The sequence below is a fragment of the Rhinolophus hipposideros genome (genome assembly GCF_964194185.1).
Source record: "Rhinolophus hipposideros genome assembly, chromosome: 16".
In the NCBI taxonomy this organism is placed as follows: domain Eukaryota; kingdom Metazoa; phylum Chordata; class Mammalia; order Chiroptera; family Rhinolophidae; genus Rhinolophus; species Rhinolophus hipposideros.
In genome coordinates this window covers 21,792,608-21,808,325 of record NC_138062.1, presented here as the reverse complement: position 1 = coordinate 21,808,325, position 15,718 = coordinate 21,792,608, and the positions used below count along the sequence as shown (strand labels likewise).

Sequence of the window (15,718 nt, the reverse complement as noted above, 5' to 3'; positions counted from 1 at the left end):
CTACTTACCTCTGTATCTTCAGGAACTATCGACTCCTTGTTTAGGACTATTGTCAAGAATTTTGAACTTCCTCTTGGCTGTTAATTATGGAGTTTGGGTATCTTCCATCTACTACTTGTCTTCTCGTGCAAGGGTTCTGCTCAGGAGAGTTGTGCATCCAAGGAGGAGCAGCGTTGAGCAGCTGACCTTTGTAGCGTAGAGCTCTGAACATGTGCAGAGTCCAGCGTTGGTGATAATCACCAAAGATAAGAAGCATGTCAGCACTATCTATTTTCCAGTCTTGCTTGTTTGGATGGAAAAAACACTGGTTGACGGACTAAAGAGGACACCAAGTAACCAGATACTGATTGCTGGGCTCTCTGATAACACTGAGTCAGAGCATATTGCCTTAGGCCGCAGGCTGAATTGGGGACTTCTGCTTTCTTTTCTGGAACCAAGATAGCCCTGACCCTAGAGACATCTTGAATCAACTTCTTTCTTTATGTTCATCGGATGGACATGATTCCACCAGTGTCTGCTGAAGGATTAGCGGAAAGTAAGGAAAAGTCTGAACACATGAAATCAGTAGGTGGGAAAAGAGGCCCTGGGGCTGGTTCAAGTGGAAGGTCCTATGTTGGTGTGATACCTGCCCATGGTCAGAAGGAAAATGTCCGAGGGGTAGCAAACAGAAGAACGGGAGGACGAATGAGGTCTCATCCCTAAATCACAGTAATCCTGCCCACAAGGAAAATAAGGAGGGCTGATCATCTCAAGCAGGGAAAATCAGATTTTCAATTACTTTTTCATGAGGGAACTTGTAAAACGGGAGAGTACGGAGGCAGAAACGTGGGGAGAAAGGGTCACAGAGTCCCATCTCTTTGGACTGCAGGCTGCTCTGACTGTCCACCTCTCCTGCTTTTCTAATAGACTCTGACCTGTCACTGACATTGCTCCATCTGTGATGCTTGATGGTCTCCCAGATTCCCGGAAATGATGTTCCCTGAACCATATACGAGTATGTGCTGGGGAGTGAAATGCTGAGTAAATAACAGAAATTGTTTTTAGAATCACCTGAATTGTCGTGGGAATTTATATCATCATTGAAAGCCCTATTCTAGGGATAAGGAATTTGTGAACAAGCACCGATCTTCATTGTCTCCCTTTTTTAGCACTGAGTAGAGCACACTCTCCTCCATACCTGACTAAAATTTGGGGTTGGGACCAGAGGGTTACCTCAAAAGGAATAAATTAATGTTTTGGGAAGAAGAGTAGACAATTCATCATATTCCATGTTTCATATATAACCAAGCTCATGAAAAATTGACAACTCTGGTCACTGTGCCATAGAAAACTCAGCTCCATTACACCTTTGGCATAAACATCCTAGTTATTTCAGGTGTCTTCAAAGGTAATCTTTTTCAGTGTCCTACAGACAGAGCGTGTAGGTACCATAAAAAGGAGTTTCAAATATTTGAATTAAAGACAATTCCCTGAAAGTTCATCACAGATTACCATAAAGTCAGAACCAATTAAATTTGACCAAAACCGGTATTTCCTTTCTCCTTTTGCTTTTCTATTGCATGAAACAATAATTTCAGTTTAATTTATAGTAAATAAGCCTCCTCCAAAATGTTTATATGTGAGGGAAAACATAATTGTGTTTTTTGAACTGAATTAGGAATTTAAAAATCTCTATGTTGTTTTGAGGAAGAGCTGTGGGAATATTGAAACCAAGCAACAGCAGCCATAAAAAACCCATCTTTTTGTAGATATGACATACCAGTCTGGGAGAATTTCTTCAGGAGAAAATCAGGTGTGGGGCAGGGAGAAGAAATCCTCCCAGTCCCTTATATCATTTACATTTCTGGATAGGTACCAGTGAGAGCATTTCAGGTAGCAAGCAGTTTAAAGCACATACTCTTAGGGGCTTTAAATAGAATATCAACCTCCACTCTTTAATATGATCTAATTAATGAAACTGGGAGCAGCCAAAAATAGGAAAGCTTGTGTGTGTGTGTGTGTGTGTGTATGTGTGTGTGTGTGTGTGTCGGGGGGGGTTGCAACAGTCTACATTGTGAGGCATGATCAGGATACAAAAGGGTTGTAGAAAGCACAGAAAAGAGCACAGCTCACTCAGATATTTAAATTATTTTTTAAAAAATTTGCCTGCTTTAAAGTGGTATTATCTTCCACTTCAGGAGGATTCCCCACTCTTGAGTTTTGAAGTGAACAGGTTTTGCTAGCAGGAAGTACTAAAACCTTGGGATGATTTGGAAATGGAGTACTAAATAATCTTGAGACAATGTTATTCATGGAAATGTATTTACATCCCTGTTCTTCAAAATCTATATCACCCATGCTGAATTTAATGCATCGTTTTTAAACTGAAAAGCCTCATAGAGGGGATCGAAGTAGACCACAAACATGTTTCACGCCTTACCTAAGTTGCTTTCAAATCCTGCATTCAAAGCACGAGGGCATCACATGTTTCTACTTGAAGGTTGCACATACAGGAAAAGAAAGCTCTTGACACAGCTTGGTAGCAGAGGATCCAAATCAGAGTAAATTGTGTAAATTATAACCAAATTGCAAAGCATTTGGACAAAGCAGGCATACTAGTCTAATCAGGAAAGCAGTGATATTTACTTTTCGATAATGCAGGTTGGAAGAGGAATTGGGGGAGGACGGCATCACAAATCTCTTTTAATACATTTCTGAACTTGGCAACCTGAACTGGCTTTGTCACATATTTGCAGTTTAAAAAGTATTTGGCTTTTACAACAGCCAAAATAAGTATCCTTTAATCACTTTCAACCTATGAACAGATGGGCAAACAGTGCTTTTATAAATGGAGCATACAAAATACTTCAGTATCAGCCAAAACTAATTAGTAGCAATAGCTGAACCAAACTCTAAAACTGATTTAGTGTTTAATATATATTATCGTATAAGCATTAGCAGTGGAAAGGAAATTCCCTGTTCAAGTGTTTGCCAAGCTCAGTGTCTAATGTTCAGACCTGATTAACTTACTAATTAACTTATTGCATCTTTTCTCACATATAATCTTGCTTAATGATTTCTTTTCTCACTGAAAATTATTTAATGTGATACCTTGATTATAGATTTGTCAAACTTCAAGTGATAAAGTCAAATTCAGCTATTCAGCCCTGGTCTTTCTCTCAATCTTTCTTAGAGTGGCTTTTGTAGGAGGTGGCTTGGGGACAAGGGAGTGATCTCTTTTATGGTGAAACCTGGTTTCTATACCTAGTGTCTAATGACTCACGTTTTTATCTTCATAAATATTTTCTAAACGAATTTTATAGTGGCTAAGAATCTGTAAAATGATAATTCTCTCCACATCAGAATTGTGATAAGATATTGTGAAGGAGGATACATTTTACAGTTACATTTGAAAGGGTAAACAAAGGATAGTTTCTACTCATTCTCTAAATCAGAGAAGGTTACTTGGCCTCCACGTATTTGACAGTCACACTATTTACCCCAAATCTTATCTACTTCCATCTCATTCTTTTAGCCTGCATGAAGTTGAATATTTATATAATGGAGTCAGGATATATGGTATGTCTGGATCTTTTCAGTACCACTGAAACCAACAAAAAAATGAAAACCTAAAACTGGTCCCCCAAATCACGCCATCCATTGAGGACTAGGGACTACCAATGCAGCCTGTCTGAAGTCATGTCTCCTTTTGAGTCTATCACACACAAAACAAGACAGGTTTTGAATTCTTACTGTGCTAAATTATATCTTCATGATCTTGGGAAGTCACGTAATTTGTCTCAGCATCACTTTATAAAATTAGAATAGTTAACATTTATTCAATAAAATTATTCTGACGATTAAAGGAGAAAGTGTGTCAGAAGTAAATGCTTAATAAAAGACTGCTACTAGTGCTACTAATGGATTTACTTATATTTTTCTTTTATATTGCACAAGGTATATTGGTCTGTTTCAGAAAATATGAACAAAATAGAAAACAAGAAACAAAGAATCACTTTTTTTTTTCTTTTCACCTAACGTCTTCTCTACAATCTAGTGTTTAATCAACCTGGTGTGTTAATCATCTATTTTATTGGAGGATTTAACGAGTCAGAATCTTATGAGGGCAGGTCTGAGCAAGAGTTCCTTGGAAATACTTCTCAGATGCTTCTGATACCACCTTTGATTCAGAGGCATTAAGATAGGCACAAGTAATATTTGGCATGTTTCTTTCTGGCCTTATTTATATACATCATTAAAATATGTTGCAATCATATAATGAATATAATTTAATATCTTCATTCTCAATATCACTTTCAAAATCATAAGCATTTTCTCATAAGTATTACTTTTATGACCTTATAATAATTTATTCATTGAATATAACACTATTTGCTTAGATATTTAGCTCTGATTTTTCCCATTGTAAATGAAACTATAAAGAATATCTTTACCCATGTAGCTTTTTTTGGAGATTTTAATGATTTTGGAGAGTAGTGCTAGACAGAATTACCTGTGTTTATTTATCACAGGATAAAAGAAGCCTTTCTTCCCCTGACTGTGAGATATTATGTATGTACTTACTTATGAGGGAGGGAAGAAAAGTTGTCAGTTTGCTTTCTCAGCCCTACCTTGTGGTTAAATTGCACTCGCAAGGCATAGTTTTGACTAAACAACTTGGTTCAGTAACTTTTGATTCTATATCATTAACTTGGTATTTTATTGGGTCAGTTTCATTAACATAAATGGCATAAGAGATGTTGATCAAAACATAAAGATGTCTTTGCTGTATGGGTGGCAAAATTAGAATCATAAGATATGAAGGCATCAGTAACTTCTGTCTGATTGACAAGAAGATTGATGAGTTCTAGAAGGTTGGTAAATTCCCTACTCTTTTAAAATAATTTTATGTGGCAGGAATATTTTTATTGTCCTTGTCAATTCTATTGAGCTTAGGAGTTAGGAATCATTTTATTTTCTTCTTCCAGGTTTTACTTATATTATGTACAATGGCATAAGCATCTATTTTCTCTTTTTTAAATATCCTCAATTTTTCCAATATTCTTTGTTTGTCAGTAAGTGACATTCTATCAGATGGGAATTCCTTAAGCAATAGAGGAGAAACCAGGCTGGTTATCTAGGACTTAGTAGCAATCATTTTACATTATAAGTGAGTCCATGTTCCTATAAGAGCCACCACATCTAATTAAATGACCTGCCTTTAGATGCAATCTCTTGTATAGAAAATGGATACAAACTAGATTTTTCAGTTATACCTTGGTTAAAAAAATGTATTGATTTTAATAAAACTTAATAAATAAATACTTATGAATTCAATAGAGCCATTTTTATATATTTAACTATTCTGCTACATTGTTTTATAAATAAAATAAATTAATATGTGCTCTTAATTGCTGTAGAATTCATACTTTTGATGATTTATTAACTTATAATCTATATTAAAATTTTCATTAGGATTTTTTCCCTAGAGTTCTGAGGGATGAGTTGAAACCATTTCCATACCATTGAAGGGAAGTTTCATTCTAGTTTGTACAAGTAAAGTCAAATAAATTTGTATGTAGTTCCTCACGTAGAAAGGAGTTTTGTCATATTTTTAATTAAAAATTAATATCAATCATGATTTGCTCTGTTTATTCAATCCTAGAGAAATTCTTGTTCTGCTTGGATCTTGCATTAAGCAGACATGAAGTTGTGTGTTCCTGGACAAAAGGAGTTGCAGGAGGTTCATGGTTATGATATCAGTTTAATTTGAGAAGCCTGTAGTCATAAGTCTTTTCCTTCTACTATCAATTGTTAGGAAAATACTTTCTTTATAAGGCTATCATTCTTTTTATGTTTATTTCAGAAGTAACTTGTATCTGGCACTTTTTTGCAAGTGTGAGAAAGGCAGAAGCCCCCTGTTGAATACATGACTGGATGGCATAATATATATTTAGTATGTATATATTTATTATTATATTTACTATTGGTATAATAACCAACAATATCAGAATGGAGAGGATGGAGTCCTCTATAGAGGACATGCGTATTCACCCCACAAGAATTTAGTCATTGATCACCTTGAAATAAGAACATAATACTCACAGTGAGTACATTCACAAACCTCAAGTTTTTAAAAAGTTTATCCCATAAAGTGTGTGCCATGAGTGTCATTACTGGACAGAGATAATTTACCTCTGGAATAAAAATTTTTTAAAAAATCAATATGACTTTTTTTCAGCCTTTAGGTATAAACGTATGTGTATAAGCTGTCTACTGCTGCAATAATATCACAAAATGTAATGTCAAAACAATACCTATTATTTCTCATGAAGCAATTTTGATGAACTGTTCCACACTCAGCTGATATCATCAATAGGTACAACTCACTTGAGTTGCATACAACTTGTCTTTTCTCCATGTAGTCTCTCATCCTTTGGGTTGCTGGCTTGTTCTCATGTAGATACAAGGTTCCAAGAGAATGGAACTGTGTAAGGCCTCTTGGGGCACATGCTAAAAACTGTCAGAGCATCACCTCCATTGGATTTGATTGGTCAAAGCAATTCACAAGGCCAGCCCAGATTCATAGGTAGATAAATAGACTTCACCTCTTGATGGGTGGAGCTATAAAATCACATTGCAAAGATAGGGATATAAGGAGGTATTAATTGGCCATCAGTGCAATCAATATGCTGCAGAATGCTTCTAATACTTTTATATTAATAATGTTTTAGCTGTTAATATATTTATCTTAAGGGATAGAAGTCCTCTTTGATCACTCACTTCTTTCCATATTTTGGACTGTGATAAATAACACAGCTCTCAGTGTTGTGCCGAGTTAAATACAATTATGGACCATTGTAGTGAGTTCAAGGATCTTGGGGTTAATCAAGGGCATGACATGGCTGGGAGGTAGCACTGGCACATAACAAGCTTTATTTGGGCATCACGTGGATAGCTTTGCATGAAAGGGATGTTTCAAGGACAATGACATAGAGCCACCGCCCAGAAGGAGAAGAGGGTAAGGGAACTCCCATGGGAGAGGGAAGTCAGAGAGGGGGCCTACATATCTAGGTGTCACTCAGCAGCAAGATGGGGAGTCTTTAATTAACAGAGTTTCTATAACCGTGGTGTGGTCTTTTTAGCCCCAGTGTTTGTCTATCTATGGCAACAGATGTTGGTTGTGGTTTTGTGGGATATGCAAGGCAGGAAGACTCTAAATGTTTAGTTGGGCCATGTTTAAAGTAATCGGACATCTAAGAATGTTGAGTGTGGAGCCAGCATGCTTTAGGTTAATGAGTTAATGGTTCTAGCCTGATGTAAGCAGTAAACAACACAGGGGCTAATATACAAGGGCCATATTTGGTTAATTTTTACAACAACTATGCTAAATACACCTTGCCATTTCTAGCATCCCTCCTTTTATATAGTGAAGAAGGAAATTGTTGGTACAGTCCTGCAGCCATGTGACACATCCAAAAGATAGGTTGAAAAGTCACTGTAACAGTTTGTTTTTAAATTTAGGGCTTGAATCTGAGGAAAACAATGTTGTAAGAATTGTCAGAGGAGGCAACATATGAGCAAAAGTCAGTGGAGCCTTTACAGTAAAAAAAAACCCAAAACAAACAAAAAAGTGTATATATATATATATATATATATACATATATATATATATACACACATATATATATACACATATATGTGTATATATATACATATGTATGTATATATATACACATATATATGTTTATGGATATATATGTGTATATATGCAACTAAATATTAGGAATTCCAGCTTTCACAAGAAGTAGATCACAAAGAAGAAAAAAATGATTCATAGGAATGATAAAAGGGATATTTTGTGATATAAAGAACTTTTATATTCTAGGTAAACTATATTGAAGGTACTGCTTTTTTCTGTCAAGAGTAGACTGTGGATTCAAAAATCACTTTGTCAATGTAACAGAAAGTAAATCAAATTCTAATCCTACACTTTTTGTATACCACATGTGTAATATTGTATAATCAAGGATTCACAAACACTTCCATATTTTATGACTAAGCTCATCAAAATTGACATAACCCTGTCAAAATTTGGTATATTTTATAGTTTCTTTTCAAGCCCATATGTGTAAATACAGTTTACTTTCCATCAAGCCTTCTATAAATTATTCTTCAACCTCAAATTTCTCCTTTTATTTTTAACTTTCCAATTATCTAGTGTTCACTTTCTTCTATCAAAATTCGTATGTCTAAGGCCTAAGACCAAATTCTTTTCTTTCTCAGTTGATAAAAAACACAAAACATTATTTTGTAAACATGTTTGCATTTCTTCATAATTATTTTACTTACTATAGTTCCAGTCATTCATATTAACTATAGCTTTTAACCCAAACAACTAATTGCAATTCATAATTCATTCTCTCTCTCTCTCTCTCTTTCTCTCTCTCTCTCTCTCTCTCTCTCTCTCTCTCTCTCTCTCTCTGTCTCTCTCTCTCAGACACACACACACACACACACACACACACACACACACAGTGCCATTCAAACATTCAAGGCAACTTAGGGGACCAGCGGGATTTTTGTGACTGCTTCTGGTGCTCCAACAATACACATCACATATCAAACCTTGCAATCAATTGCACATATCAGTTTAAGATTTCCTCATACCTTGTTGCTAGAACATGGAACTTTGGGTATAAACTTGGCTCATTTGGGTATTTCTATAATATCTCTCTATTTCTTTTTTCTGAGAGAGAAAAAGTCATGACCTCAGAATCCTTTAAATTTCTTAGGTAGTAGGTCTTGAAACTCTGGACAAGCCAGAAATAATCATTACCATTTTATCTCCATTCCATTTACCTCATACATTGAGACTCATTCTTAAAAAATGTTATATTAACCAAGCAAAAATCCTTCTCTAAGCTATTCCAAATCAGTCTTAATTTAAACAAACAAACAGCAAACGTTGCTTCATTTTTTTTTTTTTGCCTTTTCTGGTAGCTTTGTCTATTTAAATAAGATATTTATCCAGAGGTTAAAATGTTATATTTTTGACTCATTAATCTACAAAAGTTTTCTCAAGAGAGGGAACGAGAGAAAGAAGCAGCCACAGATACGAGAGAGCTAGTTACAAGAAATTATACAAGGCTAACTTCTATTACTTTGCAAGGAGAGAAAGGACATTTTGTCTTTTATACACACAAGCACAGAGAGAACTAACAGCCTTAATACTATATCTTTAGCTATAAGTCAAAAGTAAATATGGAGTACAATTTTCTGTGCCTGAGAAAATCTCACTGGTCAGGTGTGGCTACTTGGAAGTACGAAGGTCAAGGAGTCAAAAGGGATCTCTGAGGAAAACTTGGTATGAAAGTCTTTTGCTTTGGAGCTGATTTCCATTCTAGTGGGCACGCAATTATCTCTTGAATGATTTTAGCTATACTGGTATTCAAACAACATATAATACAGGGTGTTTCAGAAGATATAACAAGCTTCAAAACTAACAGAAAAGACAAATGGAAAAGCCTGAGTTCAGATTCCCTGTCATCTACCAACCATTGTCTATCCAACAGAGACTAGATGGCTGGGTTCAAATAATCAAAATCAGACTCCCAACAATTTAGTCATCAAGGGAAGGAAACTAATGGCCGTGTATAAAACAGAACAAGACTTACTTATCAAAAACCAGCTTAATGCAGGCATCAAAACAAACAGAAAAAATAATGCAAGAACAGAGTCAGTGGTATTCACTCTGGGAATCAAGACAATTGGCCCTGGGATTCAGTGGTCTCTATACAGTGCACTTTTAGGGCAAGACTCAGCTCTGGTGTGTGAATTGACCTGGGTATCTCATTACAATTTCAGCTGTGAAAGATGCAGAGACAAACACAATGAAGAGTAATAAAAGGATTTTTGTACGTTAAACATGACAAGGAAACTAGACTTTGGAAAACTTTGAAAATACTATCACATAAAAAATACAACATATATATATGTATATTATATATGTATATTATATATTATATATATATATATATATATATATATATATATATATATATATATGAAGGAGAAAAGCGGATGCAAGATTACCAACGTTCATGGTAGAAAGTCTGCAGTTTTTTCATATGTCTATCATCACTGCAAGGACCATCCATGTCAGTATTGCAGGACTTGTCCTGGTTTCCAGTATGATCTCTCACTTCTGCGATCCTTAGTTTTTGCCTTTACCAATACACCAGTGTGCCTCACATTTGAGAGCATTTGGAAAATAAAATTAATTTTCAGATGATATTTGGTAAGCAGAGTATCAGTGCCAAATAATGTTGAAGTAGTCTTTAGTTTAAAAGCTTCTGGGACAGAAAAGTTATTTTGACTCACTTCCCCTGTCATATGAAACTACTGTTCCTTCGACACTATATCTTATGAATAGTTTGTGGATGAGCTTTGACAAGTTCACTTTCTTGTGGGTTTTCTTTTCTTCAGAAGGTGAATTTTATACATGCTACATTGATTCTGGCATGTTCAACCTTCTTTGGAGAACCCTCTTGACATGTTCAGGTGATGTCTTTGAAGTTTGTGTACAAATTACAATATATTTTATATTTCAATATATTCACCACTGAAATGAATTTAAGACTTTTCAAAAATGTTGTTTTTCTTATTAACCATAATAAAACAAGTTTTATATTTTATTTATAGGCTGAAATCTCGTCTAAGTAAAGGTGATAAACATGACAATAAAGTTAAAAGAATTGGACCACACATCGATATCTTCCAAGTGTTCCGGAAAAGGAATAAATTGATTACCAAAAACACAATTAAAATGGTCACCGTCACGCAGGCGCTTATCAGAGGGTGGCTTGAACGCAAAAGATTCCAAAGAATACGGGTCAAGGTAAAGCATATGTTAAATATTATAACATGTTTCCAATTTTGAATGTGGATTCAATTTAGTAGAATTTGAATAGTCATCTGGTCAATAAATCTATAGTTTTTTTTAAATAAAGTTCTACCTTTGGATTAAGAAAATGTTATGAATAATCTGCTTTGCTGACTGTGTCAAGCAAGAGTCTCCAAACAGAAGGCCTGGTTTATCCTGGACTCCAAACAGTTTCTTGACCACTTTTATTCTAATGCCAGGACCCTACGTTTGCACTATTTTTGTTTCTCCTTTGCTATCTGTTTATTCTCTGTTTAAAGCAAATGCCCTTGCCATTTTCTTAGACTGAGCATTTAGATGGTGAGTTTGATTGTTTGAGGAGATTGAGTTTTTACAGAAAATAGCAGAAAGGGATGACTAGGAAAACTTTACAAGTGGCTTCCAGGCCACTTGAAGAATCCAGGTGAGGTCGGTGACCAAGAATTGGAGTGATAACATTCCTCTTGGTTATATAATTATCTTTAGTAGTTAGGAAAACTAAGGCAAAGAGAGGTAACCTGTCTAAAGTTATACATCAAGCCAGTGGCGTACTCAAATTTTGAGAATCAAACCTAAGTCTGTCTGTCTCCAGAAACTTTAAAACATTAGGCCATTCTGGTATCAATAGGATCCAACACTTTGCAAAATGCTGGAGTGCTTTCTCAATTCAGGCTCAATATGGATATTGAAGTGTCCTGCCAAAAGCAGAGGCTAGATAGAACTCCCTTTCCATACTGTAGAGCCAGTCAGGCTGCACTCCCCGCAGGGAGCCGAGTCGAGAGCCACAGGTGCATTCCTACAGAGAGACACCACGTCCGCGGTGATCAGGAATGGCTACAGAGGATTTGCAGAGTGAGTTAGAAGAAAACAAGATTCAGTGATATAATTGGCCAAGAATGTGTACTTAGTCTTTATGCTAAGCAATTAGATATAGAATAATTGAGCATGTGCTTCAGGTAGTAATAAAAAGCAGGGAACACAGAAAAGAGGACTGAAAAAGAAAAGAACAAACCCCAGGAGAGAGAAACACATCCTTTAGCTATGTGTGTGTGGCTAAGGGCTTCACTAATTCTGTGTGCGTGGGGAAGTGAATACTGAAATCACACTAAATATTATTTGTGGCTTATGTATTTGTAAGTGTGTGTTTGTGTGTGTGTGCACTTAAGATAACTATTCAGAATATTCATTTTTTTATTTCATTGTATATAGCTTTAGTCATTTAAAAACATTTTTCCTTTTTGTTTTTTATAAGGTTTTTGAATAAAGACACTTTTGGATATTGTCCTATGTAAGTGTTTAGACAAGTTTAGATTTCAATCGATAAATGTCAGGATATTTGCTTATAGGTTTATAACATCATTTTTAAACATTTGAACTATGGGAAACAGTTGCTGAAATATTGCACAAGAGTTAAAAAATGTCAACATGCAAACATCTATCTCAGAAACTGATAGGAAACATAATAATGGTAATAATGGAAAAAATAGGTAGATGACATAAACTTGTACTTCATAGTAGGAGGAACATAAATGGCTAGTAAATATGAAAAGGGCTACTCTTGCTAGTAATCTAAGAAATTAAATCCCATTGAGTATCATGTGGTAGTGGAATTCTCCAAACAAGCAATTCATTCCCTAAAATCTTTTAAAACGACATGACCCTGTCAAAGACATGACCATCAAAGGCAGACTGAAAAAACTTTGAAAAAAAATATTGATGTGTGACACGTATGATAAATTCACTGTTTAAGTCAACAGGGATTGGAAAATTATAATTCGTAATTTGCAATGTCTTTTATATTTTAATACTGCTGTTGTAAACATCCATCTGTACATTTTTCCTGATAAATTCTGTCTTGAGAAATGTTTAGCAATCGGGTGAAGATTTACGTACTGAGGGATACATAGCATCGTAGCTGAGGTGTACCTCTGTACCCAAGAAGTGCATGCTATAAGAAGCACCACACTTCTTAACAATGAAAACCTCCTAGGTAAACTTCCAAATGCATCAGCTCTGAGAAGGGTTGCCTCACAAGATAAATTGTATCTCAAAAGAATGTTTATTATATTCCAAGGGAAAGACCCTCAGTTTGGCTTTGGTGGCTGCCCAAAGCTCCTGCTCTCTTAGCAAATGTCATCATACCAAGCAGGGACCTTTTGGGTCACGTTTTAAGGATACAACTAAAACATTGCTTGATTCGTTTTGTTTTTTTTTCACCCTTCCAAAAGTTGTTGTTGCATGCGCCCCGCTCAGCCTCCCCGCAATGTACTCTTTAAAACAAGACTGACCAACATGTGCAATCTCTCTCCCCTGTGCTGTGCATCCCCCCCCCTCGCTTGATTCTTAATTATAAGCAAAAGAAACCTACTGACAGATTTAAGCAGAAAGATGTTGAGTAGAATATTGGGCAGAGATCTGAGAACTAAGCTCAGTAATAAGAAGGGATGATGAACACACATAGCTCCCAGGACTCCAACCAAATCCCACACAGAAAGAGTCTAATGTAGATACTGAATCCTGGGTATTCTTGCCTCCACGAATGCTGCCCTTGAATAATGGATATTGCTGCCATGGTTACTCTCCACACAGATTTCCCACTATTTTGCTTTGAAAAGCATTATTAGTTTTGATTCAAAACCTGGGGCTGGTATAGATAATGGATGAAGCTTTGTCATGTGTCTGCATCCTAGCAACAGAGGAGGCTTGGGTCATGAGCATCTGATTTGTAGTTTCAAATTATAGGAGGTAAGTTCTGCCTCCCACTAAGATTCATGTGGTGGGGAATGCTCCAGAAGTGTGACCAATTCATTATTAACCCCCCCCCCCCAAAAAAAAAAACAGCCTATTGAACAAAAGGCAGATGGAAAACATGCACTGGAGAATATTAAATGTGAAAGAAATTAGCAAATATTTAGAATCTGCCTGAATTCTGATGGAATTCAGATGGAAGGAGGAGAAAAGGAAAGTAGTGACATTATGCTGATTAATTTTTTTCATTCAGGCAAAATTAAGAAATATTTCATTGCTAATGTTGATCAAGTAAGCAATATAGGATTAATCATAGAATTTTAAAAAAAAGATCAGAGAAGAATCACAAAATTAAGTGAAGGGAAAAACAAAATGTTAAAAATAACCTTTAAAGAATCACAGAAAAGGGAAAACAAATGACAAAAGCAACGACAATCATAAGTGTTATAAAAAGAAATATACTAGGAAAGAAAGGAAAACAAAATTCACAGAATAGGTTTAAAATACTAAATTCAAGTAAGTTAAGAGGAATAGAGTATATAATTAAAAGTGTAGGCTCTGGAGTGCTCTTGTTATGGTTTCAAAACCAATTCTGTAACCTACTAGCTATGGGATTTTGGGAAAATTACTGAGAGATTTTATGCTTCAGTTTTTTCACTTGTAACATGGTATACAAAGCACATCAAAAGAAAGCTGACTCAGGAAAGTTCATCAACATTAAATACATTCTTAAAAAATAATGAAAATAGATGAATTAATGCTTTAATTTAAAAAGTCAAGAGCAAGGATAAGTAATAAGTAATAAGTAATAAGGATAAGTAATAAGTAATAACGATAAGTAGGAAACTAATGAGCTAGAAAATGTAAACATAATTGAATTGATAAATAAAATGGAACTGGCTACTTAGAAATGAAAAAAGTCCTGAAATAGGTGAATACTTAAAAATTTTTTGAAGTGTGTTACAATGTAGAAAATTCATATGCAGAAAGATATAGTCAAATATAAAAGATTAGTTGATAAAACAAGATTTGAACATAATGTTAAAAAGTTAATTTTTTTTAACATTCAGAGATTTTAAAAATCAACAAGAAAAACCTGAAGAAGTCCAGTGAAAAATTGGTAAAAGACATGAATATACAGTTTTCAAAAGGAAGAAAATACAAGGATTTGAGGACCCAGAGTAGATGGCTTAGGCAAGATTCATCCATTACAGAATAATAAAACCTTTTTTTTCCTCGGGCTGACTGGGCTAAATATTATAGAAATCTGGGCACCAACCTAGGAAGGCCCTATGAAAGTATCCATCACTGAAACCGCTATTCTATGGAAAGTCTGAGTATCGGATGACAAAGTAACTCATAATAAAATTCTTTGAAGGTCAGGGAGATTATCTCACTATAGTGAGAAATTGCATGTATTTAACCAACCTAGGGAAGAAACATTAATAAACACTTCCATAATCTAAGAAACTGGGTAAGACAGATGAAATGAAAGGGGCAAAATCAGATTACATACAAATAGCAGAAATATATAAGGAGATTTACTGTCTATGTTTATATTTTATAGGCCTTGAATCATGGACCAAATTTGAAAGCAGTTATAAACATATATCATGGACTAATCCAACGTGTTAAATGTCGACTTGGTCTTTGGAGGACAAGACAAATTATAAACTTTACAGAACTAGAGGAATGGATGGACAGAAAAAAATGTAAGTGGTATATTTGTTTCTGATCCGATTTTAGGTTTGGAATTAATTTAACCATTGAAATTTTACATGTAATTTATATATAATAGCCCATAGACAACAAAGTTAAACCATATTGCTGTAAGCTACTGCATTTTAAAGTGATGTATTATACTCATACATTTGGATTAATTTATTAGGAGCTTGTGTTTGTAAACAATAGAAAACTCATTCTGGCTAACCAGAGGCAAAAGAATATTTAAGGCAAATATATAGGAAAAATAGCTCAAGAATCAAATTTCAGAACATGAAACACAGTTTTATTAGAGATCTAGAGAGCAAAAAATAAGGGATAATCTCTATTTGCCTCAGGGAGCTA

The 15,718-nt window shown here is 35.0% G+C and overlaps 1 protein-coding gene across 1 annotated transcript in view; it reads left to right on the top strand.

Moving 5' to 3' along the window:
* IQCM (IQ motif containing M) overlaps nt 1-15,718 on the top strand; it is a gene marked incomplete at both ends in the record, with an annotated part of 244,370 nt that overhangs the window by 97,890 nt on the left and 130,762 nt on the right. Inside the window, 2 exons of the mRNA XM_081077357.1 lie at nt 10,684-10,879; nt 15,219-15,363. Coding sequence (XP_080933483.1) covers nt 10,684-10,879; nt 15,219-15,363 — 341 coding nt within the window. The remainder of the gene's footprint in view (nt 1-10,683; nt 10,880-15,218; nt 15,364-15,718) is intronic.